Source organism: Filicampus tigris, chromosome 4 (genome assembly GCF_054856515.1).
Source record: "Filicampus tigris isolate MCC_2025a chromosome 4, RoL_Ftig_1.0, whole genome shotgun sequence".
Classification (NCBI taxonomy): Eukaryota; Metazoa; Chordata; class Actinopteri; order Syngnathiformes; family Syngnathidae; genus Filicampus; species Filicampus tigris.
Window position 1 is genome coordinate 13,272,398 of NC_141220.1, and position 27,603 is coordinate 13,300,000.

Consider the following 27,603-nt stretch of genomic DNA (forward strand, 5'->3'; position numbering starts at 1 on the left):
ACATTTCCCACTGTCACACTTTGCCTTGAAAGGATTTCTTCAAAGTAAGGGCTGATCACAGATTCAAAGCAGTGAGGGGGCGGGGGGGTGGGGATGAGAGGAAGCACGGCAGGAATAGTAGATCGGTCGGAAAAGGACAAGAAGAAAATGAGGAGGGTGATCACAGATCACCACTGTGAAGTGGGCGCTGTATGCTGGAATACCACGTCAGGCACCACATCAACATGCTGTACAGGTATGATATCATGATCCAATTTGCAGGGAGTGCTTTGTCTCCTACAGCCTTTTCTCACTTGCTCGATGTAAAACGTGTATTTATTACAGATTAGTATAGCACAGATACTATCTAAAATCTACAGCCATGCTCACAACCAACTCAATCTCATAATTGATTTTATTGTATGAAACCCCTTTTATTGACATTTCACAATAAGATATGACCATGTAGTGTATATGGTAATAGTCTAACGACTGAACAGGTAGTGCCAGCACTTCTCAATGTTTGCTTCTAGTGTACTGGGATGTTTTACAGTGTAACGGGACTTAATATGAGCCCACAGTACCCTCTCTTGTTCTATTTCTTTCTTGCACTTTATGATACTCATACGACTCGTTACGGAATTCGGGTACCTTAAATTTAAAAAATAATGTAGGACTTTTTTTTCCTGCCTCTGGTGACAGTTTTTGTTGTGTGTGCGCTGTAATTAAGACATGTCAAGGAAGCTGCAAACATAATGTAACACGCTGCCAATGCAAAGGCTAATTTCCAAATACAAACTTACCAAATAATACATTGACATCAATGCAATAGTCTGAGAAGACTTTTATTTTTAAGTTGGCCCGAGTGGTGGTGTGACAGCTAGCTTGGCTTGTCTTCCTGCTTGCTTTATGATAATTTTTCTTGCCAATACATGCAGCAGTTGCTGTTTGAAAACAGTTGAACCCACAAATGTTGGCGTGACTCAGGAAACTGGAGTACCTGGAGAAAACCCACACAGGAGGCCATAATCGAAACCTGGACCTCTGTACTGTGAGGCCAATTTTGCTAACTAGTTGCCCACCGTGCCACCCTGAACTTACTAACTTATTTATTGTCTTCATTATCGATTATCAACCAATTAACGTAATGATCTGCTATTACCCAAGTTACCTGGTAACAGCTGCATAAGGGGAGTACCATCACTTATTTTTTTCCACTTAAAGTACTGACACTAACCATTAATTATGAAGCATGGATGTGAAAGTCTTGACATAAAAGACACTCACTTTTTATAGGTTCATTATTTAGTTGAAAAAAGGGTAAACCATTTTTAAGACACATTCACCCAACAAGAACATTCACATAGGCTCAATCACAAATATGTATATACTTTAATTATATGCTTTAATTATAAATGAATGATGACCATCTTCTGTATGTGAAGACAGTGATCATAATGATTTCTCACAATAATTAAAAACAATGATTTAGTAAGTGGGCGGCACGGTGGTCGACTGGTTAGCACGTCCGCCTCACAGTTCAGAGGTCGTGGGTTCGATCCCGGCCCCGGCCTCCCTGTGTGGAGGTTGCATGTTCTCCCCGTATCTGCGTGGGTTTTCTCCGGGTACTCCGGTTTCCTCCCACATTCCAAAAACATGCTTGGTAAGTTGATTGGACTCTCTAAATTGCCCCTAGGTGTGATTGTGAGTGCGGATGTTTGTCTTTCTGTGCCCTGCGATTGGCTGGCAACCATTTCAGGGTGTCCCCCGCCCACTGCTCAAAGACAGCTGGGATAGGCTCCAGCACGCCCCGCAACCCTTGTGAGGATAAGCGGTATAGATAATGGATGGATGGATGGATGGATTTAGTAAGTTAGGAAACCAATAAATATATGCAACTATTTTTTTCTACATATTTTTCCAAGTGTTTACATGATAAAACGATCGCTTCAACGGCATTGCTAGGAAATCAGGATGTCCCATGAGTTATTTTTAGAAAGGACCTGCAGGTTACTTAAGTGGTCCTTGGGGGCTACTGGGTGCCCGCAGGTTTACCGTATACCAAAATCTACTATTTGGGGCAATACAACTTCTATAGTCAGTCAAAATCAGTACTCAGCAAACCATAGAGTTATGGCAAATAGCATAATATCCTCGATCTTCAAAAGCGTTGTGCTTCACTTTTTTTTAATTGGTGCGTGTACCGTGTACATGCGTAGTACATAAAAACAGTTTATCCAACCATTCACCTGATTGTCTACAAATATTATGAAACACGTTGCAAAGAAATATTCTGACATGATTGTTGCTGCAACCATTTAAAATGTAAAAAAAAAGAAACGTTTATTTCACTAGATTTGACAGTCTTCAAGTTTCAGATCTATGACATTAACTTTGAAAGTTATGGCAATATTTAAGAAAATTGTGTTCTTTGGGATTCTGCTCCCAGACTTGACAACCATTGGAAAATTACTCGGTAGTTGTGAGAGAAAATTCTCCCTAATAACAGGAGAAAATCTTTAGCAGAAGCACAAGAGGCAGTTTACCTTCATAAACCAATCAATATCCTTCATAACGTATACTCTCTGAAGAACAGACACACACATTTTAAGGGGTAGGAAGGCCAAAAACACTCCATGTTGTTCCAAATAAATGTAGTCATCCTGCAGTTTTGGTTGGAGCCCTCTCTTGCCCAAAGTCAGTTATGATAGGCTCAAAGAGCCTAAAGAGCATAAGAAATTGATTGGATAAAGATAACACACCATCAGGGGCATGCAGAGAGAGGTGCCAACATAAAAGTGGTCCCGGGCATCCACCTGGGGGCCAGCCACAGCCACAGACAGAGGGGCCATATACTTCGTTTCCCCCCAAAATCTCCCATCAACGAAAATATTTCTTGTGTCATGTGTAACGCATTCAAAGCATGCATACATGTGCGTGCGTCCATACGCGCATGTGTCCATGCGTGTGCCCAAATGTGTCTAACTACAGTGGGGGTACATGGCTTCACAAATGTGTAAGTATAATTTGTTACCTCAATTCCAGCTCTATAAAAGGAACACAATCGTTCAAATAATTGAGCTGGAGAGCAGCTCTGCAAAACAAGACAGCCATTGAAATTAGAGAAGAGAAGCCTCAATCGCCACCCCCACACCCCAAGGTGATGCTCAAGGTACTCTCAAGTAGGTTCTTTATTTTCTTTCTTCTCCTATTACTACAGCTTCATTCTTTTTTTTAAACATATAGTAAAGACTTGTGGATTTCCCTTTGGCTTCAGGCCAGCAAGTCCCCAAAAAAAAGAGTGTGCAATAAAAACTACACAAACAAACACAGTTCCAGTTAATACATACTTATTAAAAAAAAAAAATGAAAACAAAACAAAAAATGGTTCGGATAAAGACCTCCATATTCTTTTTCATTTTGATCCCAGCAGGTGTTCCGGTTTGTGGACTACACATGCTTAATAATGTATACCCTTCTCACAGTATTTGTAAAATAAACTCAAGAAAAGAATACACTTTCCTACATACGACTATGCCCTGTCAACTTTTCCCAAAGTTTGAATGGGCACCCAAAAAGAACACAGGGCATTTTTGATTCAGTTACCGATTGTTAAATTCAGCTTTATAGCGGAAGTCAACCCAAACATATTTTTTTCAAGAATATGTTCCCAGTAGGCCCACTAGTTGAAACACGCCATTCTGATTAATTTTGCCTTTGTGGAATAAGTGTTAATCCACTCGTTTTTAGCCATCTCTGGGGGCGGCCATTTTGTCTTCTGTCAACTGAAAATGACATCACAACTGCTCACAACGACCAATCACGACTCAGATTCAGAAAACAGGTCAGCCGTGATTGGTCGTTGTGAGCAGTTGTGATGTCATTTTCAGTCGACAGAAGACAAAATGGACGCCCCCTGAGATGGTTAAAAACAAGTGCATTTTGCTGGTTAATTCCACAAACGCAAAATTAATCAGAATGCCGTGTTTCAACTAGTGGGCCTGCTGGGAACATATTCTTGAAAAAAATATGTTTGGCTTGACTTCAGCTTTAACGGCTTTTGCTGTCATAATTGTTTTATATATCCTTATTTTCATTTTCTGTCGATGCGACGTAGGCTGCTGTATTTCTGTTTTAATCCTGGGAATGACTTGTAATGATGTGTACTAAGAGCACAATTAATTTACTCCAAAAATGCGACTTATACTCCAGTTTATATACGTTTTTTTCTACTTTATTATGCATTGTATGACTGGTGCGACTTATACTCCGGAGCGAATTATAGTCCGTAAAATGCGGTAATTAAAAAACAAGTAAATCCTTTACTGTATGTATTTCAAGGGGTCACTAACATGGTGCTCACAGGCACCAGGTTGCCCTCCAGGTCCATATTAGTAGTCTGCAGGCTTGGTCTAAAAATAGCTCAATAGTGACGAAATATCGTGATTTCCAAGGACGGTTGTAGAAATGATCATTTGAGAATGTAAACACTCAATAGATTGTTTCCTATTTGTTGAGTCATTGTTAAGTATTGTGAACAATCATTAACACGATCAGAATATTATCATTAATAATAACATATATTTTAAAGTAATTTGATAAAAATCTGTTATTTCAGAAGTGTGTATGAAAGTCATAGCTCAATCAATCAGTAACCAAGAAGCAGCTCTCCTTTTCAAAAAGGTTGGTGACCCCATCTTTATCTGCTCTTTATTTCTGAAAATGTGACTGTGCATGCCCAACAGCTATGTAGAACTATGGATAATTTATGGCACCCATCTTCTCACTAAGTCTCTCTGCTCATGACTTGACAGCAAGGAATGACCAAGGATCAAGAACCACTTTTTGGCAATGGCTGGAGTCCTGCCACCAAACTGCACTGTCTAAGCATTATGTTAAACCCAAAGGTAAGCAGAGCTGCATTCAGTTTGGGATGTACAGGTTAGTGTAAGCTAACAGCATTTACTTATGATAACCGGCACACACTGGATTACTTGGTGAAGTTGTTGAGGTGGTGGGGCTTGAGGCATATTTGTGATTGACGATGTGTTCGCTGCAGTTGCATAGACAGAGGATGAGGCCTTGATCACTTGCATAAGATTGGCTGAATTCAGGTAGACAACAAAGGGTACATAAAGTTTAATAGGACTCGTTTATGACGGAAATGGACAAAAAACTTGCTGATAAAGTCGCAAATTTCTTTTGGTAGGATGTTGCTACTGTGTACATCTCAAATGAATGCAATATGTTTCTGATGACAGACAGCCGTGGCATACATGCTGTATGTTGCATCCATTCCTCTGTGAGCGAGTCACAGCAGTGACAAAAATCCACTTTTGTGCTGTCTTTCACTTTGAATCAGTCCTCGTAGAGAACAACGGCCTCGCTTTGCTTTTACCCATCTTTGCTCATTTGAAAGTGAAGTTGAAATTTGACCTGCTGTCTTACGTCAATGTCTAAGGCTTCGGGTTGTGCAGATCACAGCTGAACTATTGCCTGTCGTCTGACAGTTGTGAAGAAGCTTTGACGTGATTTTTCATTTTATCAGTATTGCTCTATTTTAATATTAGGTTGAAGTGGCTAGCTTAGTTCTTCACATAGTTACTAGTCACTAGTGGACCTATATAATGTCAACTATTGCTTTGTGTCCATATGAATCATTTCAGTTAGGTCTAGCAAGAATGGTGCATTTGAACTGTACCAATACAATTAAAAACTGCCGTGAGCAGTTATAAGCACCCATACCTGGCCACTTGGGGTACTGGCCCATTGCAATCGAAATATTTTTGACAATATGAAACATTATGCCTTTATAATAAATAATTGGTGTTGTGACGCTTTTGCCAATCAAAATTGCCACGGTGGTTGCTGACGGCTCGGTTTGACTCGTGGTTAAATGACCAAAATGTCCACTAAAAGATTTATTTTCTTCCCATTTTGTTGGGACGGCACCAAACTTCCGCCTTTGTCTTTTCCTCTTTTCCAATATTGAAACTATATACGTGTCCACCTGTTTCACCACGCCACCACCACGGTCCAAAACCGTTTACCTGTCAACACTCGTAACACCTGGGTCTCGTCACTGCCTTAAATATATAGATAGAGAAGTGGCAAATTGACTCCACTGCTCCCCCGAGTGGTGGGAGGTCGAATATACCAAAATAAATCCACCTAACAGAAATGGCTCGTACAATAGGCTTTGTTTGGACTTTTTTGAGGGTGTGTTCAGGGTAGAGGGTCATAATGTTGAAGGGGGCATAAGATAATACCGTAACTTTGTAGTTTAATCCGGGTAGGCTGCATTGCAAAATGCAGGTATCTGTTAAAGTATCAGCTGAATGTGAAGGACTTGACAAAAATAAATGTACTTACTTTGTGTGGTATTCAAAATAGCTTACAATATATTAACTTTGGTGCATTTGCCATATCCATCCCACTCAGTTAGGCCGATTAGTGGTGGGATGATAAGATGCCGAGCACTGGTGTCCCTCAGCTCTTTCTGATGAGTGTGAGGCTAATTGGGGTCAAGGTTGGGTTTAAGGTTGCAGTGAGTTGGAGCAGGAAGCACAAGTGTGGTTAATCTAATCAGGTGCACCATCAGAGCACAGGCTAATCACTTCATTTAGCGGGCAGTTATGTATATTGAGAACTGAAATAGTTCTCCATTACAACATACCTCCACACTGAATGTGGAACACATAGTTGGTGGACGTGTTTGATTGAGTGTGCTCATCATGTGTGTCACTGAGTGTGAGTGTTTCAGCTAAGTGCAATCATCATCATGCTCCTGCCACCATCAAAACCATTAAAGGCCCATCTGGGAAGCATACACGCAGATGAGCGTCTGTACGTCCTTCACAGAAGAGCCCAGGTGTTGCTGCTAAAGTGTTAATTAGATTAGAGCGCATCAAACAAGGGTGGACCTTCAACTGGGAGTGGAGTTGGCCAAGCCATCCCGATGGACTATTGCTCCTAAATGGTCCTCATCACCGTCCAATTAGGGTTAATAGATCCATCACCGGATTACTTTGATTGGTTCACCTTAACTGCACGGCGAGCCAATAAGAGGAATACGTAGAGTTCAAGAGGGTACACAGTCCTGTGAAAAACACTTATGTCCATTTTTTATTTTTTTTTTTACATAAAAGGGTTTTCCACGTTTCAGACATCGCAATAATGTGAAAACCCCCCCAAAAATAAAAAATGGACATACATGTTTTTCACAGGACAATGACGATATGCTGACACAAATATTGATAAATTTGAGGATTCCATATATTCCTCTATCACTCAAATTCTTGGGGTCACCCCAAGAATTTCACATATTCAATGAAATCACACCGTTTTACAGTGCTTTGAAAAAGTGTTTTGTTACATAACAAACAGATCTGTGATCTTGCTAGTCAACTTCATATCATTCGTCCCAGCTTGCAGTTCTTTGTGAACGCAGTTTGCACGCTCGATCTGGACTACAGCAAATCAGTTTCTTCTTATGCCAGATCAGTGCACTTCTCGCGTACTGCATTTAAAATGTATGAGATTGGCAGTGAATCAAATTGACTGTGTTCACCACCACAATGACACAAAACACCCTTTTTAAAAATCTGCCAAGCTGTGCCAGCTTGCGTACATCTGCAAATACACTAACATAAGGTCGAACCTGCCTCTGTGCAGATTTGGACCACACCTCCCGCTAGACTTGTACTGCGCATGACAATAGAGCGCTATGTCTCGTGCACACAAAACACATCTCAGTGGAACAGGGCGGTAACAGACGTTGGGCTCTTTTGCACAATAACTGTTTTGAGTTTGGATTCCCACCGTGCTTCCTTGCTGCCCCGTTACCTCGCTTTCTGTTTGGCTGAACGTCACTGTCAACAGGCTGCGTGCTTGTTTATCCTCAGGGCACTCCAGACATGGTGCAAAGTCAGGCCAAAACTATGTTTAATAGCCACGATTTGAGGTCGGGAATCCTCCTGAATGGCCGAGAACAGTCTGAGCACACCACACACGGCAGGGTTATCTGCTAAAATTATATTTGGAACCATTGCGAAAATTGGAGCTAACCTGCGATTATCGGGAGGGGAGATTCTAGAAAAGAATTGGGCCGATTATCCTGCCGTGTGAACCGGGTTTAAGAAAAAAAAAACTATAGCAAATAAAATACAGATTATAACAAATAAAATACAGATCAAAACATTAAAACTACGTTTCTTCACTGGTTTTGCATAATAAATAAATGTATCAAAGAATGAACAAAGTATCTGCTACAATTATTGAGCGCATTAACAACATTTCTCTTCCTTATGGGCCATAGCTGTCTCTCCACAGAGTCTAAATTAATGAATGTTTACTTTTATTGGAAATGATCCAAATACAAAAACAAATTGGAGAGGAGAAGAGCACTGACCTAAAATAACCCCAGTTCTCATACACACAGATAGCACAGTAAATGAGAAAACTAAAAAATAATCATAGCCATGAAGAGGAAACTATTAGATTTTCTTGAATTCAGTGGGGGAAAAAAATCTTGTCATTTATCCCAGTAATGTTAAGGTTGTACTTTAATAATAAAACATAATAGAGAGCTGCAGGAGCCCAGTCCTTCGTTAATCAGTAGCACCCGTGCTTCCTTTTAGAAAAGCCATCTGGACCTTCCTGACACACATTTGGCTGCACTTTACAGCACTACATATACAGTAGAACACTCAATTCCCTCTTATGCCAACACAGCAGATGACAAAGTAGACTTGATTGTTGTGGATTGCTTGAATCATTCGAAACTATGAGTTATTGGTTGAAAGAACATGAACGCTCCAAATAGAAAATGATTTTCAGAGATGGGCACTTTACCCTTTTTTGACGGTCCGTCCTCCGTCCGCAACCTGGGTACCCTACCTTCATCGTCCCTACGTCCTTATTCATAAAAATAAACATCCTCCAACCCCGTCCGTCCTCGTCCTTTAACACATTAAGGACGGGAGTGCATAACCGCATTTCTACCAATAAAGACGGGAGCGCTGTTGCGTGTTTCTCCCTTTAAAGCCGGGAGAGCGTATACGTCATTTGCTTTTTTTAATCCAATCCTCAGTCTCTTAGCCAATGAAATGCATCAGAATATACTGTACACATGACGGTGTCGTGAGTTGTCTCAGTATGTCCCGAATTTTTTCGAGGAGTAATGGCGGCACAGTCGACCGCGAGAGCTCTGATTTAAGTCATGACAGTGATATAGATGACACACTTGTGTACTTTAAAGCCGTGAAACCATCCAAACATGATGTATGGTTAGTATATATGTTCATAGAAAATGACAATTTAAAAGTCAACTAAGAGAACACAGCATGGTAATTACCACTCGATTTTTAAAAATTAAAAATATTTGCATCTTCGATTGAAACAGTAAATATGAATAAACTCGGGCCTGTGTGAAAGCCACATGTCTAAGCTCTCATTTTTGGGGGGAATTATGTTTCTGTCTGCTACAGGGGCTGAGATATTAATTATTTTGTAGGTGGCGAAAATGTCAGGTTTTCAAGGGTGACTCCAAAGATGACCGTAGGTTTTAGAGAGATGTCTCACGTGGGGCTTCAGGCTTTAATGGGTTAAAAGAGCTTCCGTCCTTACATTCCGTCAGAAGAGTCCTCTGGGTGTAAACTTATTGGGCTGTACAATACTGATGTATTTTCTTTGGCAGACATCTTTCATACATTCGCTCAGGATTTAAGATCAGTGGTTGTCATGTTAATGCAAAGCCGTGCATGCCGTTTCTCACACTTCTTTTTTTTCTGTTTTTTTTTTTTCTTTTAAGACACATGGGAACTGTTGTAATTTGAAGGGGTAAATGGCTTAATATATCTCTTTTAAAATATGCCATGTTTACTTGGGAATATGGTCCAGAACTAGTAAATTGCACCAAAGAAAGTGGCAAGTGATTACTTTGGTAGGAATCCAACCTATAGTTTGAGGCATTATGTTAATGATTTGATTGTGCTTTGGCTTTCATTATCTTTTTTTGTGATTTTTTTCTAAACTCTATATTTACATTTTTGTAAGTAAACACCAACCTCATTTAATAGAAATTAGCCAATTATGATATAATGACAGTTTTAAGTGAGGACATAAAGTTTGATAATATACTATAATTTTTATTTACATTTTTCCTAATCAAACTGATTGCTGTATGACTGGCAAACTGGGCAAACCTTTCATTCCTGTTCAAACTGGTACAGCTTTGCCTATTAGGCTACTGCGGAAAAATGTCAGCACAGTTCATTACCAGTGATTTGTACCACTGTAAAGGGAATCCAAATAAAATATAGAGTTGATGAGTGAATATTTAATGGATCTCATGCATACCAATGAGGCTTTCTCATTCCATTCTATTTGCAGATATAAACACATGAAAATTCATGGTACAAGTCTGGATCACCATGAAGTGTCACTCAACTAAATGAAATATAGATGTATTACCTGTTATTATCCTTGGTAAGTGGTTCGTTCTACCTGACCAAAATTGTTTAACAAAGATTGAAATTGCAAAACATGTTTTTAATAGGAAATAGGAAAAGAAGTGACATTTTGGTAGAACGTTTTGGCGTGTTCCATGACTAAATGGAAGTAATATGCCACCTATTTAACATATTTAAATTAACGTATACTAAACATCGATCATTTGATTTGATTTCGCACACACATATTGGCACATATCTGGTTGTCATGGTGACACTTGGGTCTTATGTTCCTGTGTGCTGGCATCGATTTAGGTTTAGCAGTTTGGTATGAGGTCATAGTAGAGTTGGCCTCTAACCTTTATGACAAATAAAACATCAGTGTTTCATTTGACCCCATTAGAAATTTGTGTGAGACAACACGTTTTGTAAGGTCACAGTGATGTTGATCGCCAAACAGTTCATCCTTGGATCTAGGAGAATGTCTGTGCAAAATGTAATGAAATCCCCCTCAGGCGTGTCAGTTTAATGAGGAGGCAACATACGAGAGGTCATAGGAGCCTTGAACCACCGTTTAATCAGTTCATCGTTTAGAACAAGTGGATGCTGGAGACGTCATTAAAGAAATACCTTCAAGACATTGCAGTTGCAAGAATGGTGGCGACGGATGCACAGCTTTCAGCATCAAATGAATTTCACTCCTTTGATCGTAGCAAGGGTTTGCTGATTTGCTAGAAGTGCGGAAAGTCATTTTTAGGTTTTACAAGATCAGGATTGTAAGGCCGCTCACCAATCAGCGAGCTAGAACAACCGATAGCATCACCGATCCGATCACAAGATCGAGCAGTATGGCCATTTAAATAAATTGTAAATAAATTTACTATAATTGTTTAATTTAAAAAATATATGATTATTTAAAAGTGGGTAGTGTATTTTAATTAACATTTACTTGTAAAATGACCAGATTATAGTTAGTTTCCATCTGTATGTATATATGTATACGGCGGCACGGTGGTGGACTGGTTAGCACGTCCGCTTCACAGTTGAGTGGTCGTGGGTTCGATCCCAGCTCCGGCCTCCCTGTGTGGACTCTGCATGTTCTCCCCGTCCGTGCCTGCGTGGGTTTTCTCTGGGAACTCCGGTTTCCTCCCACATTCCAAAAACATGCATGGCAAGTTGATTGGACACTCTAAATTGCCCCTAGGTGTGATTGTGAGTGCGGATGTTTGTCTCCGTGTGCCCTGCGATTGGCTGGCAACTAATTCAGGGTGTCCCCCGCCTACTACCCGAAGACTGCTGGGATAGGCTCCAGCACGCCCGTGACCCTTGTGAGGACAAGCGGTATAGATAATGGATGGATGGATGGATGGATGGAGATATATATATATATATATATATATATATATATATATATATATATATATATATATATATATATATATATATATATATATATATATATATATATATATATATACACACAGAGAGAGAGAGAGAGAGAGAGACAAAGAGAGGGTGGATACTAGGTCAATGTCACAAAGTAAAAGTAGAGTTTGTTCTTAACAAAAATACTTAAGTAAAAAGTAGTTCCAGTACTCCGACAAGTACAATTTATCCCCCAAAGTAAGTACTTTGTATATGTAATGGAGCAAATATGGCGTACATGGTAAAACAATGATCCTATTGTATGATAATTGTATCATCTATACGATTTCCGATCAGTCATTCCAAAAATTCTTTTGACCTCTTGTGTCATTTGAACACTTTGTTGTTGTCACAATGCTTTTTGCAGTAGATGGCGGTGGTGGTTATACACTGGTGATTACTCACTGTTATGTCAAGAGTATGTTTGTGGCTACAAATCTGTAAATTTGCCCAGTTCTTGGGGTTCATCACCATATGCTCCAGGCCAGGCAGGGAATGCAGATGCAGACAGGCATCTTTTAGGGGAGCTTCTCACGTGTGGTCGCTGAGGAGCAGCAGAAAAAGCTTGGCCACCGCAACTCAGACACACTCATTCTTCCACTGGGTTGATTCTCAACTTCTATTGGTAATCCGACCCATCAATATTCAGAATCCCGCAAAACTTTATACTGTTTCCGTTGCCAAGTTTCACTCTTCGTACTGTAGTGAGAAAGAATATGGAAATGTGAGCTCAGCCAATCAACTGTACTGAGATTTTTATCAGAATTATTTGCATTGTTTATTCTTTCTCTTGGTCTATCTAAATGCATACTAGCAAATCCACACTATGAAAACAAATACATAAAACCGAATCATCTAATTGTAGATGTAAATTGTCTAAATCCCCATAGAGATGTGATGACTCATTAACCTTGCAATTCAAATTGTGTAACAATCCGTCACTAATATAATTGACCAACGACCATTCAGCTTCCTATAAAGAGCGGCAGATACTGCATGGGTGCGGTTTAGCTGTTGGAAAAGTCAAACTGCAAATGCCTCAGAAATGTGCATGCTGCATGAAGCAGCATTTATACTATTGTCCATCAATCAAATGTGTTTATGTTGTCGTCAACAATTAACCTTCATCTGAATAAAACATTAATTGCCTCTTGTTCTGTGCATTAAAATGCCATAACTCAATTTCACAGAAAGCCTTGTAGTATATTGACCGTATGGACCTACTGTATATCTAGTCAAGCAAGGCACATGACATTTGAGCATGAGTCAAAGCTGTTATTACTGCATATTACATTTCACCATATGGCTCTGACAGCTCAATATTACATGACATTACACACCCTAACCCATAATATTGTGGTTACATGTGTATAATAAAGGTTGCGAAAAAGGATTTGGGGCATACAATTGGGCAAGCACATTATCCACACAGACTATGTTTGATTTGAATGGGATTGTGTCAAATCTCTATAATCCTTGACATTTAAATTAAGCAGCTGTTTGATAATTGAAGACATGCACCCGCCTCCTACATTAGTAAAATATATTCAGACATGCATCACACGGATTGTCAGTTTCAGTTTGCTTATATGATGGTGTTTAGAGATTTGAAGTTCAAAATTATTCTTGCTGTTTTACAAAAGGTCTCATTACAGGGGATCATTGGTTGCCGACGTTTGATTGTTTTATAATTGCGGCCTGGATACCGTTATGTCCAAGAAGTGTATTTTCATGGCAACGGTGTACAAGAAGTCCTCGATTTATGAACAAGTTCCACTCCTACGCTGGCAATCCAACCCAAATTTCCGCGTATGTCAGATTGCACCGTTAAAGTCGAAATTTATGTAAAAAAAACCCCTCAAATACATTCAAATAAAAAAAATAAGATGCTATATTTACCATTATTGCTGAAAAATGGATGAAAAAGGAGGAGGGGAGGTCGAAAAAGCCAAAGATACTTCCGGCGCACAAACACAGACACGACTGGAATATCCCGATTGCACGGGACACTTTGTAGTACAGGAAGTGCTTGTATGCGCGGTGTTTGACGTGCAACCCACAGTACACAAGCAGAGGTAAACAAACTCAGAAGCAGCACAAAAGCACACTTTTGGAGCGAGGAGGAAACTGGCTGCTTTATTCATGCGGTGATTGACAAGAATATCAAGTGTTTTATTGACAGTTGAATGTGACAAGCGGAAATTACATCTATTTGAGTCACGGCGCTCATCCGCCGCTGTTCACTGTGGGTTATTCAAATTCCAGAGCAACTCTGTCCGCTCAATCATGTAAACGGGTTATTCAGAATGTTTCAGAAATCGCAATTTTGACTTAACCCGAAAATTCACTGCATGTAAACGTAGTCACAATTACGGTCCTTTAGTGGTCCACATCTGGTATCCACAATGTAGGCCCTTATCTCACCCAAATCGTATAACAATTGCTGGCCATGTTTAAACCATGTTTATTTGTAATGCTAGTATTGTAAGATTAATCAGTCCTTCGGCGAATATGTTCGAAACAGTGAACACCGTTCATCACTTACTGGTTTCCTCTGTGTTGCTTTTAACCCATTAAGGCCTAAAGTGCCTGGCTCAACAGCTCCCCAAAACCTAAGGTCGTCTTTGGAATTACGCTTGAAAATCTGGAGTTTTCCCAGAAATGCAACACCTACAAAATAATGAATATCTCAGTCCCTGTAGTAGACAGAAACATAAATCCAAAAGCATTTGAGAGCTTAGACGTGTGGCTTTCACACAGACCCGAGTTAATTCATTTTTACTGTTTCAATCGAAGACGTAAAAATAAAGTGTCAGTAAAAGAGAAGCACTTTTAATTAAAAGAAAAAAATTGAGTGGTAATTATTACCATCCTCTTTTCTGTTACAAAGATGTTGATATTGTCATTATCTACAAACATATATCTTAACCATATATCACGTTCAACTAGTTCTACTGGTTCAAAGTCCACAATCGCGCTGTCTATATCACTGCCGTTCTTCATTTCAGAGCCCCCGCGATTGACAGCGTCCGCCATTACTGCTCGAAAAAATTCCGGAAATCCTCCGACGACTCACCACATCGTTACGTGTCTATTCTGATGCATTTCATTGGTTAAGAGACCGATAATTAAATAATACATAGAAAATGACGTATACCCGCTGAAGGCTTTAAGGGGGTAGAAAGATGCAACAGCGCTCCCGGCTCCAGTGGTAGAGACGCGGTTATGGACTCCCTTCCTTAATGGGTTTACCTCGCCGTGTTTGGAAGACACAACACAGCTATTTCCTAATATAACATTTGCCCCTGATGACTGATAAACAAATTCATACATCGACCTCAAACATGGTGGTATATGATGTCACACGAAAACTATCTGCTCAGCCAAGCTTAGTCGGGCAACTGACTACAGGTACATGGAGTAAGATCGCTGTCAAAAAGGCATATGCATGATTAACGATTCGTATCCGTAATAGTAATAATTTGTGAGTACAAATTAAAATTGTGAGGGTTTGACTTCTTTTCTTGAGAGTACGAATCAAAATTGTGAGGGTTTGAATTTTTTTCTTGTGAGTACGAATCAAAATTGTGAGGGTTTGACTTATTTTCTTGTGAGTCCGAATAAAAACTGTGCGTGTCATTGTTTTTTGAATACAACTCTCGCTTCTACGACTATGAATGTTCACTACGCACAAATTGCCAGCTGAGGATACAAATCACTTTGAGAGGACAAATCTGCACAACATGCAAATTAGGATGATATCAAGCAGAACACAGGCAGGTCCCAAGGGGAGCTAATTGATCCGTGATTCCTCTACCCGCGCATGCGTGGATAAGAAAACAAAGATGGCGAACGCGAGCGGATCGGACGGCGCTTCCAGCGACTCAGGAGACGCATCTTCACAGCAGATAAAGTCAGCGACGTGTATATCCAAAGGATTAATATGTATTTCTCTCTCAAATAATAGCTTTGGACTCAGGCTTACGGTGATAGATTGCAATCTAATGATGTGTTTCACTGTTAGCATTAGTACTTGGCTAATGTAGCTCTGTTTTCAACGTATCGATGTACCCACAATTTAGGACGTCGACAAAAATGTATTGCAAGGATACTGTTAATAGCTCTTGCTAAATTCATCGCTACGTTTTTATTGATTAAGTATTCTCACAGAACTAAAAAAACAAGTAGTATTTAATGCAAAAGAAAAAATGCTGCGCATAATTTCTTGTATATTGAAGACCAATCACAGAGGGCTATTTTGTTATGCTGTTATACATCTTACTGAGTGTTGTTGTCCTTATATGTTTTTTGGTACAAATATTACATATTCATAAGAACAGTATACCGTGTTTGTAGACACTGAGATAGTGTGTGTTGTGTATATTTTTATGAGTTGGTAGTGCACTATCTTGGAATATTAATACATATATGCACACACGTCAGCTTCATTGGAATTGCCTTTAATGCAAGTGACTTAACATTAAAACAGGGCTGACTGGGAATTCACTCCTCGGTAACTCTGGCATACCCAAACCACCAGCAGCCGTTATTGATACCTAGTTGTAGAACAGTTGAGTCTCTATGTAACATCTATTATGCATAATAAGAGCAAATTATGAATCCGCCCTGTAGGCGCCATAATTGAATTATGTCACGTGGTGTTTTGGTTGCTATGATAACAGGCTGGTGCTTGGGTCACATGTTGTAAGTGGTGAATGCCAGGTAATTTAAATAGGCGTGCTTCCCAGCTGTATGGTAGAGAGAGTTGGGCTGGGTAGCCGTTTTTTTTTGTTGACCGCTTTGCCATATACTTCGCTTCGCTTTGCTACGCTATGCCACGCCACGCTTCGTCATACGCTATACTTTTCTACACGCTACGCTACAGTTTCATTATGTCATATTGTGCTACCATCAAACCATCCAGAGTGTATCCGTGAAAGCCACTGTTTCATTAAAACCAATCAAAGCGTATTCAAGACTCAAGTGTTTCAATTGTCAAGCCACCGTAACAGCAGCGCGTCAAGACAAGTACCCAACCCACCCACTTTCTTTCAGAAGCGACAAGGCTGCTTGGAGTCGCTACACGCCCCATGGAGCAAACTTGTGATTGTGTGTTCCTAGATAAATATATGAAATGTCACTGTGTGTTTTATATGCATTAAATTATAGTTTGTCAGTACACTGAAAAAAAACGTTGAATTTACTCAATCTTTTGGTTGACAAGTGGCTGCATGATATAAAACCTGAATCTGAATCCTATTAACAATGATCTCTTTTTCTTTTGTAGTTTCTTCATTCTGAGCAAATCAGCCCAGCTGCAGCACTTTGTAAACCACCCCCGAAGTCCACTGCAGTATCATCAGCATACCTACTTGTTCAGCATACCCCGTTACGTTTTCTCCTGAAATTATTTTAATAGATCTACTGTAAATGTTATGGATGGAACGATTTACTCCAGCCCAGATTCAAGTGTCAAATAGGACTGTACAAACGATCATTTTGCTAGTCGACTATTCACCAACAGGAGTTGCGATTAGTTGACTAATCAGATCATATGTAAATTGCGGCATAATCGCACCAGCAAGCTGCTGCTCTTATATGACTATCAGTAGCTTACAGCTAGAACTCTTTAAGGTATTGTACAAAAGAATAAAGACAAGATGATAGTACAATCAACTTGTACTAAACTGTGCAGGTTGTACCAGCATTCCTGACTTGTTTTTAGTGGAGTACCAGTAATTGAAATTGAATTGTGGCCGTAAATATTGTATTGCTGAATGTTTAGTGCATTTTAAAATGGAACCAAAAAACAATACACTATGCTGAGTTGCACTAGTACTATTAAACTACCTATAAATACTAAAGGAAATACCGGATTTGTAAACATATTTCCTCGTTCTTCGGCACCAATCATTTTTTCACCAGCGGGAGATAAGACATTATTGAGAGAAAAATTTGCGCCACATAATTTGAGAGCGGCTATTGTTAACATGGTGTTGCAAATCGATTCTATTTTTTTTTTTTGTACATCGATGCATATTTTATGCAGTTTAAATTGATTTTAGATTAATCGTTACATCCCTAGAAAATTTATCAAACAATGTGTAAATTCTTCATGTGTATGTCAGAAATCAAATTTCAACTGATTGAAACTGATTTACATAAATACAATTCCACACACAAAAAGTATTGCCTGTTCATAGCGTCCAATGATATTGAATAATATACAAATAATATACGCGGTGAAATAATTGATGTCTATTATACTCTGATGTGTTGTATATTTATGCAATTTAGTACTCATGATTTTGTCAAGTATTTTAATTTCTGTGTTTTCATTTTCTCGTGGCTCTGTTTCAATCTCCACGTCGTCATTGACATCGTCCCCCAAGTCAGGCGGTCCTTCTGAGGGCATGTGTTCATCGTCGATCTAGATTGTCATCAGTGTTTGCTTCCATCTCCAACTCTGCTGTTTTTTCAGCCCACTCCATCTGCATCTCAGCCGTCACCAGTGACTTGCAGTTACACTTCAAGTCAGGATGCGGGGTCAGAGTTGCGACCATCACCAAAGAGATCATCCTGGACATGACTGTCTACATTTCTGAAAATATAATTACATAAAAATATTTATCAGGCCAAGTATACTGTTTGAGATGATGGTAACTTGGATAAATATGTAATCAAAATAAATTATTCAACTAAATGATAACATTGATAAATGTGGCTCTGAATTAAAAATGTATATTGTTAGCTGCATATCATCGCTGTCATGTGAAAAACACTTATGTCCATTTTTTTCAATTTTCTTATTTTTACGTGAATAGTGTTTCCGCTTTACTGACATCGCATTAACATGAAAATTAAACATTTTTCAAAAATTGGACATAAGTATTTTTCACAGGACAGAGACGATATGCTGTATTTTGAAAAGAAAATGAATTAGTGTTACCCTCGTCTTTTTGATCGAATCAATACTGCTACTGTTCTTCAGGCATGACATGAGCCATCTTGTTGCTACTACTATAAAAGAAAAAAAAAATACATTGAAACTAATATTTTCAAATAAAATGTGCACAACTTTGTTGGCTTGTGCATGCAACTTTCAAAATAGATATCCTGACAGTCAATAATATTTTAGCAGTACAGCATTTTAAATTGGGATTTTGGGGGAGTGTAACTCAAAATCCATTAACAACTTGGTTAATGTGTACTGAAATATAATAATTTGCTCTTTTTGTTCATATACAACAAACAAATATATAAGTACCTCCACCTACAAGTTTGTACCACAAAAACATCAACGACAATCAATAATTTGTTAGAATATACAATACAATACAATTGTATAAAATATTTATAAAACCTCACTGCCCTTTCGTGTCACTACATTTCTATTAAAGATAGCTCAAAGATGATCGGACTCAGTGACATGTCTACAAACTAGAAAGAAATTATGGGACATTTCGCATATTTTTTTTTCTTTTGCATTAAACACTAAAATGTCCTTGTTTTTTGGAGTTCTGTGAGACTACTTAAATTAATAAAATGGAGCGACCAATTTAGAAAGAGCTATTAACAGCATCCATACAATACATACATTTTTGTTAACGTGCTGAATTGTGGGTACATGCGACTAAACAACAGTATGGTGACAGATACGTTGAAAACAGAGCTACATTAGCCAAGTACTAATGCTAATAGTGAAACACATCATTAAATTGCAATCTATCGCCATAAGCCTGAGTCCAAAGCTATTATTTGAGACAGAAATACATGTTAATAAATTGGGTATACACGTAGCTGACATTACCTGCTGTGAAGATGTGTCGCCTGAGCCGCTGGAAGCGCCGTCCGATCCGCTCACGTTCGCCATCTTTGCTTTCTCATCCACGCATGTGGGACCTGCCTGTGTTCTCGTGATGTCATCCTAATTTGCATGTTGTGCAGATTCGTCCTCTCAAAGTGATTCCTATCCTCAGCTGGCAATTCGCGTATAGTGAAGATTTGTAGTCGTAGAAGCGAGAGATGTATTCACAAAACAATGACACTCACGTTTTTTTTCCGTACTCACAAGAAAAGAAGTCAAACCCTCACAATTTTAATCTATACTCACAAATTATTACTATTACGGATATGAATCGTTAATCACGCATATGCCTTTTTGACAGCGATCTTACTCCATACAGGTACTGGGACCAAAGTTGTTACAATTATGTCAGTACACTAGTGTCCGTGTGTGTGTGTGTGTGTGTGTGTGTGTGTGTGTGTGTGTGTGTATGTCTGTCCTGTACGATCATAAATCTTGACATGCTGAGTTTGTGAGTGACTTTGCTTCTTTCTTCCCTGTCAGGTTGCTCTTATCTTTGCAGCCCAGAGGCCACAGGAATTATCAGGCATGCATTGATCCATGCAGGTCACAAACAGAACTAGGTGCTGCTTCCTGGCAGCTGGCCTATGCTCTCCATATACAACCAACCCATCCCCATCCTCATCCTCTACGGTTAAAAAAAAAAAAGAAGTCAAATATTGACTCGATTCCACTGGCCATACTTCAGTAGAGGTTTCTGGGGGACTGCATCACGTTGAGCCACCAAAATACTTGCACAAGCTTGCTGGGCTAAGAAAACAGGATCTCTTACATTCTCACACCAGGAAAGCTACTCACTTGCCCTCTGAAGGCATGCAATTACCCCCGCTATGTCCAGAATCCCCATGTGGACTCATTACAAATATATGCTACTATAAAATTCCCTTACTATTGCACTGAAACATATACTAGACAATTTTTCACCATGTAGCATAGAAATGGTTAGGTTACCATCTCCATAAGTATTTTAGCCAGCATTTGTGTGTGTGTGTGTGTGTGTATATATATATATATATATATATACCGGTATATTAATTCTGATGTTTGAGACAACTCCTGCTAAAAAATGCTCAGCGCTCTCTGTTTAAAATGCTTATAAGAATTTAAAACAGAAAGTATTCATAAGAGTTTTATATTATTATTAGAATTTATAACAGAAATCATTTATATGATTTTAAAATTCTATTTTACATGTGTTCTGAGCAAAAAAGCTAAATGATGAAACTTCGTTTTCCATTTAATATGTTATCTGTCTTTGTTTCATTAGCACATCAGGTGAAGTTCAGCTTACTTCAAATAATTTCCTGATATTTGTCTAGTAAGGGGGTGGCATGGCTCAGTGGTAGAGTGGTCGTTTCCCAACGGGGAGGTGGTGGGTTGGATCCCCGGCCATTGTGACCACGTTGACATTTTTAACTTAATTTTTGAGTTTTATGTACTCAGGTTTACTGCCATTATCTGAGTTGTCTGGATCAAACTTCTGTCGTAAGGTGTTCCACAAGGTTTTATTTTGGTGCCCTTGTTGTTTTCATTGTATTTTCTACTCCTGGGTTCCATCCTTCGAAAGCATGATATTTCCTTCCACTGTTATGTGGAGGACTGCCTTTCTATGTCCCGCTGAGCAAAAAAGACACGTTCTCACTTTCGTCCTGTCTAGAAGAAATCAAAGCTTGGATGTCAATGGATTTATTAAATTTCAACGAAAATAAAACAGAAGTTATGATGTTGGGTCCCAGTGGCTCTTCTACATTGCACCCTGTTGACCTGGTCCCCTGGCTTCATATCTAAAGCCAACAGTCTCAAACCTGGGTTTTAAATTGGACCGTCAAATCAGTGCTGTTGTTAGATACAGCTTCTTTCATCTTAGGCAGCTGGCTAAGGTGAAGCCCTTCCTTTCTCAACAGCACTTTGAAACAGTAATCCATGCCTTTATTACAACTCGGATAGATAACTGTAATGCGCTTTATTTTGAAATCGGCCAGTCCTCCCTCAAGCGTCTCCAGTTGGTCCAAAATGTTGCTGCTCGCCTCCTAACTGGAGCTTGGAAGAGGGAGCACATAACACCAATCCTGGCTTCGCTTCACTGGATCCCAGTGCATTTTAGGGTTCATTTTAAAATGCTTCTATTTGTCTTCAACTCTTAAAATGGCCTCGCCCCAGCGTAGCGTGAACTTCTCCACCCCTGCCGAAGAAAAAATATCAAACAAAAACAAAACAAAACAACTGACACGCACACACATTATCCTCTGAGCAACGTGGTGATTGGTGAAATGAATACAATATGGGGCACATGTCAATGCGTCTGTGGAACCGCAAATTACACAACACTGTTTTATTTTTTCCTTCCGGCCGCGTGTCAGGAGTGCGGCACCTGCGTGTGACGTGGTATCGGTTAAGTCCGTTCTCGACGCTGTTTGGCTGATGTGGGTCGATTAGATATATAGGACAGGAACTCGGGGACGACGCCCAGCTCTGCATTTAAATGTATTGATTTATACAATGATTCAATGCGTTTGATGTCCGCAGATGTCACAGATGGATGAAATACGATGGCATCTGCGGTGCAGAGAATGTGTTTGCCTGTGTCCTCATCAAATTCACCAAAATCGTGTTAGACTATATGCGTCAATAGTTAGATTTGGTTCCATCAGGCGTAGAGTTTAAACCGCTTTCAGACACCAAACAGTCAGGTGTGCCGGGTGTATATCAAAGGCGATGTCCTTAGACCTCCCAGAACATAGTGATTGGAAAATGAAGCTTCAACATGCTTCATGAAACGGTTGTTGTGTTTATTGAGCCCTTTAGATGGCACTCTCTGTTCAACATAGGGTTAAAAGCACAGTGACTTGCCATTTCTTAAACCTCTTCAAAAATAGAACAACTGGTTCACGAATCAACTTGCTTCATTTTCCTACCACTACCACAATGCCCACCAGGGTGCAGAGTCACTCAAGTGCAGCAGCGGCATCTAATATATAGAGTCGACGGTGCCTATTTGAATACTTCACAGGAGGGAACTAACATACAGTACCCAAAATATGGTAAAAATCCATTTGTGTCACATTGTGTTACTGTGATTTCTAATCAGAAGCTTTCCGGAATAATGCATTCCAAGTAGACATGATGGATATGGTGAATTAGGTAGCAAAATAAGCAAGTGCATTTATCCAGAGAAAATAGTGCCACTAAAAGTAAAATAAAATCACTAAGAAATTATTTTAGATTGTTTGCTTGCTAAAAATTGATTAAAATAGATGAAACTGAGAGTGACAGCAGTTAACTTCCAATTTGACCGTCAGTCTGCAATGGTATCAACAGGATTTATAGGAACCAAATGATGGGCTTCACAAGGGGAATTAATGTATGACCTCTGCACATATGCTGCAATTTGTGTCAATGTCAACCTCTTGTCTGCCTTCTCGTCCTCTCTTTTACAAGAGAATGAATGTATCACCATACCTCTATGCTGCACAGGCCTGATTTATGTCTTCAGTGTAGCAGGAGGGCAGATGGAGGAGGAGGTGGAGATCTATATACAAGGGCCGATAAAGATAGTCACCTAAAGAGAGATGGGCCCCCGATAGCATTGTGTCTGCTTTGGCACAGGCAATGAACCAGGCTTGGTTTCATCAGCAAAGAGAGAGTGGCATGGGAAAGAGAACAATAAAAAGTACTCAGCACACAGCCAAACTTTTCCAATCAATGCACTCTCTCATGGAGACAGGGTGAAATTAATTCTCGCCTGAAGGGTGGATGGGGGGTGGGCTATGCTGGAGAGTAAGAGCTGTTGACAAATACTCTTTATCCTCAGGTCAATGAGGATGGGGAAAAATGAAGGATGAAAGAGCGAAAAAGGTGGGAGGCAGCAGAGGAAACAGTCGTGAAGAATGAAACAGCAGGCAGAATCGCAAGGAGGAGGACAGAGTGGAGCGAAAGTTCAAGAGGGAAATAAATGTACTGGAGCTCTCTTTAGCTCTAATGACAGTGTGGAGTCGCTGGGATATCTCTGACATGACTGAAGCTCTCACTGCTGCGACACACACACATTATCCTCCGAGCAGAAAGCTGTTGTGTAACCCTAATTATGCTACCCTCCGCCTGAATGCATCCACCTTTTTTCACTCTCCTTCAGCGATCCGTTCTCAGGTCCTCCACCTCTGAAACCCATTTTGCTCGGCGCTGACCTTTCAATATCACCTTAGGACACAGGGATAGCGGCCACTCGCAACTCTGCTAGATTACTCTGGAATTTTAAAAAGGTCTCTTTTTTGCGGCGTAACAATTTGAATGAACAAATATTTGAGCTTGCTTAAAATTGACATTTTGCCACTAGCTGTGAGCATTAGGGATGGAGCCACTGTGGTGACAAGTAAAGAGAAAGTAGCAGGATGACACTATAGAATGACCTTATTTTATCGCAGACAGGAATATGATACTCTTAGCCCCAACATGAATAAGTGGGATTTCTAGCTGTGCCTTTCCACAAAGTGCACTAAAATGTTAAAATTAGATTGTTTCTTTTGAATGCCACTTCTGGGTTTGTAAAAGCAGAGCAATGAATCAACAAATTTAAATTAAAAAATATAAGGTCAATTTTGTTCAGAGGATTTGTTTCCAGTCAAAACACTTTTTTCTTAAAACCAATCACATTATTCTTTTGTTACTTCCAGCTGTGTATCTTTTGTCTTGTCTTCTAGTGAATCTAATTGTCCTCAGTGATGTCAGTCTCACACCTACATTGACTTCTCTTTGTGAGACTCAATTAAAGTGAGTGTATGCAGGGGGCGCGATTAAAAACACACACTGAGACTGACAATGCCCATGAGGCTCAATTTATCTTAAAGAACCCTTAGTCTATCCAACAAAAAGCTATGATTGACACATCTAACCTTCATTCCGATGTAATCTTCATCTTTAGCACTCAGAGATCTAATTAATTAAGGGTATCTCATTTCCTCACTAATGCAAGTGGGCAGAAGCATGATGGAATCTGGAAATCTGAAGGCAGGGGGTAGAGGGTGGGGGGCCTTGCTGAAGAGGGGTCCTATATTTCATCAGTGCCTGTCCACCTTGTTCATTTGGGGGAAAGAACAAAAGAGTGTAAGGTGGTTGAGTTCACAGTCATGTTGTATTGATTAGAACTGACAAAGATGTGACAAGTTGCCACCACACAAGGAGACATTAAGTAATACTCTATAGCAGAATCTCTGCATAATGAGTCCAAATATTTAAGATTCCATTCCTGGCATTTTCTTTGAAGCCGTTATTATTTGGTGTATAATTGCTTTTAATGAGACTATTTAGACACTGAAACAAAATACAAATGACACAGAATCGCTACTTGCGGCAGGTGGTTGATTTGGTTTGCACCAGAGATTTGCTGTGTTACCACCTTTCTAAATGAACTGCAGCAAGGGGGGTAAACAAATTTGACTAAGACTAACATGTACTAAAATTAACTTGTTTTATTCTCTAAGAGAATGTTAAAACTTGATGACTGTTAAAACTTGATGAGGAAGTTCAATTGCAGTGTACCTTCAAAGAACTCAAAGCACTTTAACGCTGTCTTCTCATTTATTTACTGATGTAACAGCATTAGGGGCCACTGGTGTTCAGTATCTTGCTCAATACATGGTCACCAGGGCTGAGGGTCAAATCCACAACTTGGTTGGGAGACAACCATTGTACCACTTGAGCCATGCCGCGCTGATATGATGAAACGTTGCATGATGACACGCGCGTATTGGAATGAATACAATCGTGTATAATACTGGTTGAGTACATGCTATTGCAAACACTTCCTTGCCCGTTCAGCAAGCAATATCACACCTTCACAACCTCACTTGATGGTCTTTGTCGGCTATTACTTCACACCCCTTTAAGAGGAAGACAGCTTTCCATGACTCATCCCTCCTCGTCCACTCAAAGGGGGCAAACTGTCCATGCCTGGATGTTACTCAACTGGTTATGCCGTCTCTTAGTCATAATAGGCGAATGAAAGAGAGTTTATAAACTGAAGTACACATCAAATTCGCCGTAATGAAATCTTATCAATGTGTTCTCTGTGCCATATTATTTGCATATAAATGATATAATATAATAAGTCTGTCCACCACCTAGGAGGAGTAACTATTTCTCCGTCTGCTTTGTTCCGCTGTTGTGACACGACAAAACAAGATGCTAATTGAACAGAGCCAAGCGTCCTTATGTGACGACTGACATTCAATTATATGCGGGAAGATCAGATTAGAAAGTGGCCATGGAAATGCTTGAAAACAACATTTTGCAAAGCGGTTACTCTGAAGCCAGGCGCCGATGTAATTTGAATGGCTCTTTGAGCCCTGCACTGAAAGGCATCACTGCTCTGTATGGAATCATAATGCTTTGACCTGCAGAGTAATTGGATGCCCTGAATGAAGTGTTGACACAGAAGGGAGAGTTCAGAATGACACACATCAAAATATATGATAGGCTCAAAGATAGAAAAGACTGCAAATTGGAGCTAAGCAGAAGAACAAAGGGCACCAATCACCAACAGTTACCGACACATTTTCCTGACGTACCTTTAATGAATGATATGACATTCATTATGACTACAGAGACCATTTTTAAGCAAGCCGTTATCTTGTAAAATATTTCCTTGTAACCTCAGTATTCAAATAATTTAATTAATCTTTTTAAATCCCTCAATCTCTCTCTAAATTTCTCAAATATAGTCTTTTTTTAGTCAGTTAAGTGACTTCTGTTCCCTCGGGGGCGGCACGGTGGTCAACTGGTTAGCACGTCCGCCTCACAGTTCAGAGGTCGTGGGTTCGATTCTGGCCCCGGCCTTCCTGTGTGGAGTTTGCACGTCCTCCCCGTGCCTGCGTGGGTTTTCTCCGGGTACTCCGGTTTCCTCCCACATTCCAAAAACATGCATGGTAAGTTGATTGGACACTCTAAATTGCCCCTAAATGTGATTGTGAGTGTGGATGTTTGTTTGTCTCTGTGTGCCCTGCCATTGGCTGGCAACCAATTCAGGGTGTACCCTGCCTAGTGCCCCATAACAGCTTGGATAGGCTCCAGCACGCCCACGACCCTTGTGAGGGTAAGCGGTATATAGATAATGGATGGCTGGATGGGTGTTACCTTAATGAAAAAACATGACTTGGCTGTAGTCGCCATGGCAGTGTTTTGGTTTTCCAACTCAAAACAGCATTGCTTCAGTCATCATGGAAACTTGTCAATCTTATTTAACACAAATCGGAACACATCTGGAGGAACAATTGAGATTTATTCTTTTCAAAAAGAAGAGTGAGGGCAGCAAGAAAATGCACCGCTGCAGAAAAGCCGAGACTACGGAGAGTAATGCTGCAACTTTTTGGAAGAAAATCACAGACTTTGGTTCTTGCGATACTGAGTCTAGGTGATGAGTAGAGGATAGCTGTTAGATGGATGGATGGATAGATGGATGAGTATATATTTATATTGTACTTAAGTATATATTCCTTTTTAATTTGGTTTGGTACGGCGCTGAAGAAGAAACGAGAGAGAGAGGTGAATTAGAGAGGGGGCTGTTCACATCTGAATACGGAGACACTCTCCTGCCGTGTCGGTTGTCTTTAGCAAGGAAGACGGCAGAAGAAATACATAAAGTCAAACCTATATTGTAACCCGCCATACCACGGCCTCCGAAGATAAGGACGAACAACTTTTAAGTGTTACATTACCACCGCGGGGCAGGGGAACTCAGCTGTGCATGTGTCAGCTGAGCAATTCATCCTCATCGTCTATATTTTGAAGCAGATGTCATGCCTCCTCTACTCTAAAGCTTTTTTGAAAATATACATGTATAGATCATGGTGATCAGCAGCCTTTATTAATGCAGCCGCTGGTTGTTAT

General features: G+C 39.8%; 2 protein-coding genes across 2 annotated transcripts in view; one reads left to right on the top strand and one right to left on the bottom strand.

The window, feature by feature from the left end:
- The window catches only part of cdh13 (cadherin 13, H-cadherin (heart)), a 311,068-nt gene that overhangs the window by 71,058 nt on the left and 212,407 nt on the right, over positions 1-27,603 (bottom strand). The window lies entirely within an intron of this gene.
- Positions 132-18,316, top strand: LOC147148543 (uncharacterized). Its single transcript, XM_086029055.1, has 5 exons — positions 132-235; positions 4,598-4,662; positions 4,794-4,886; positions 17,143-17,243; positions 18,252-18,316. The coding sequence occupies exons 1-5, from the start codon at positions 148-150 to the stop codon at positions 18,262-18,264; spliced, it is 360 nt and encodes a 119-aa protein (XP_085885181.1). The 5' UTR covers positions 132-147; the 3' UTR covers positions 18,265-18,316.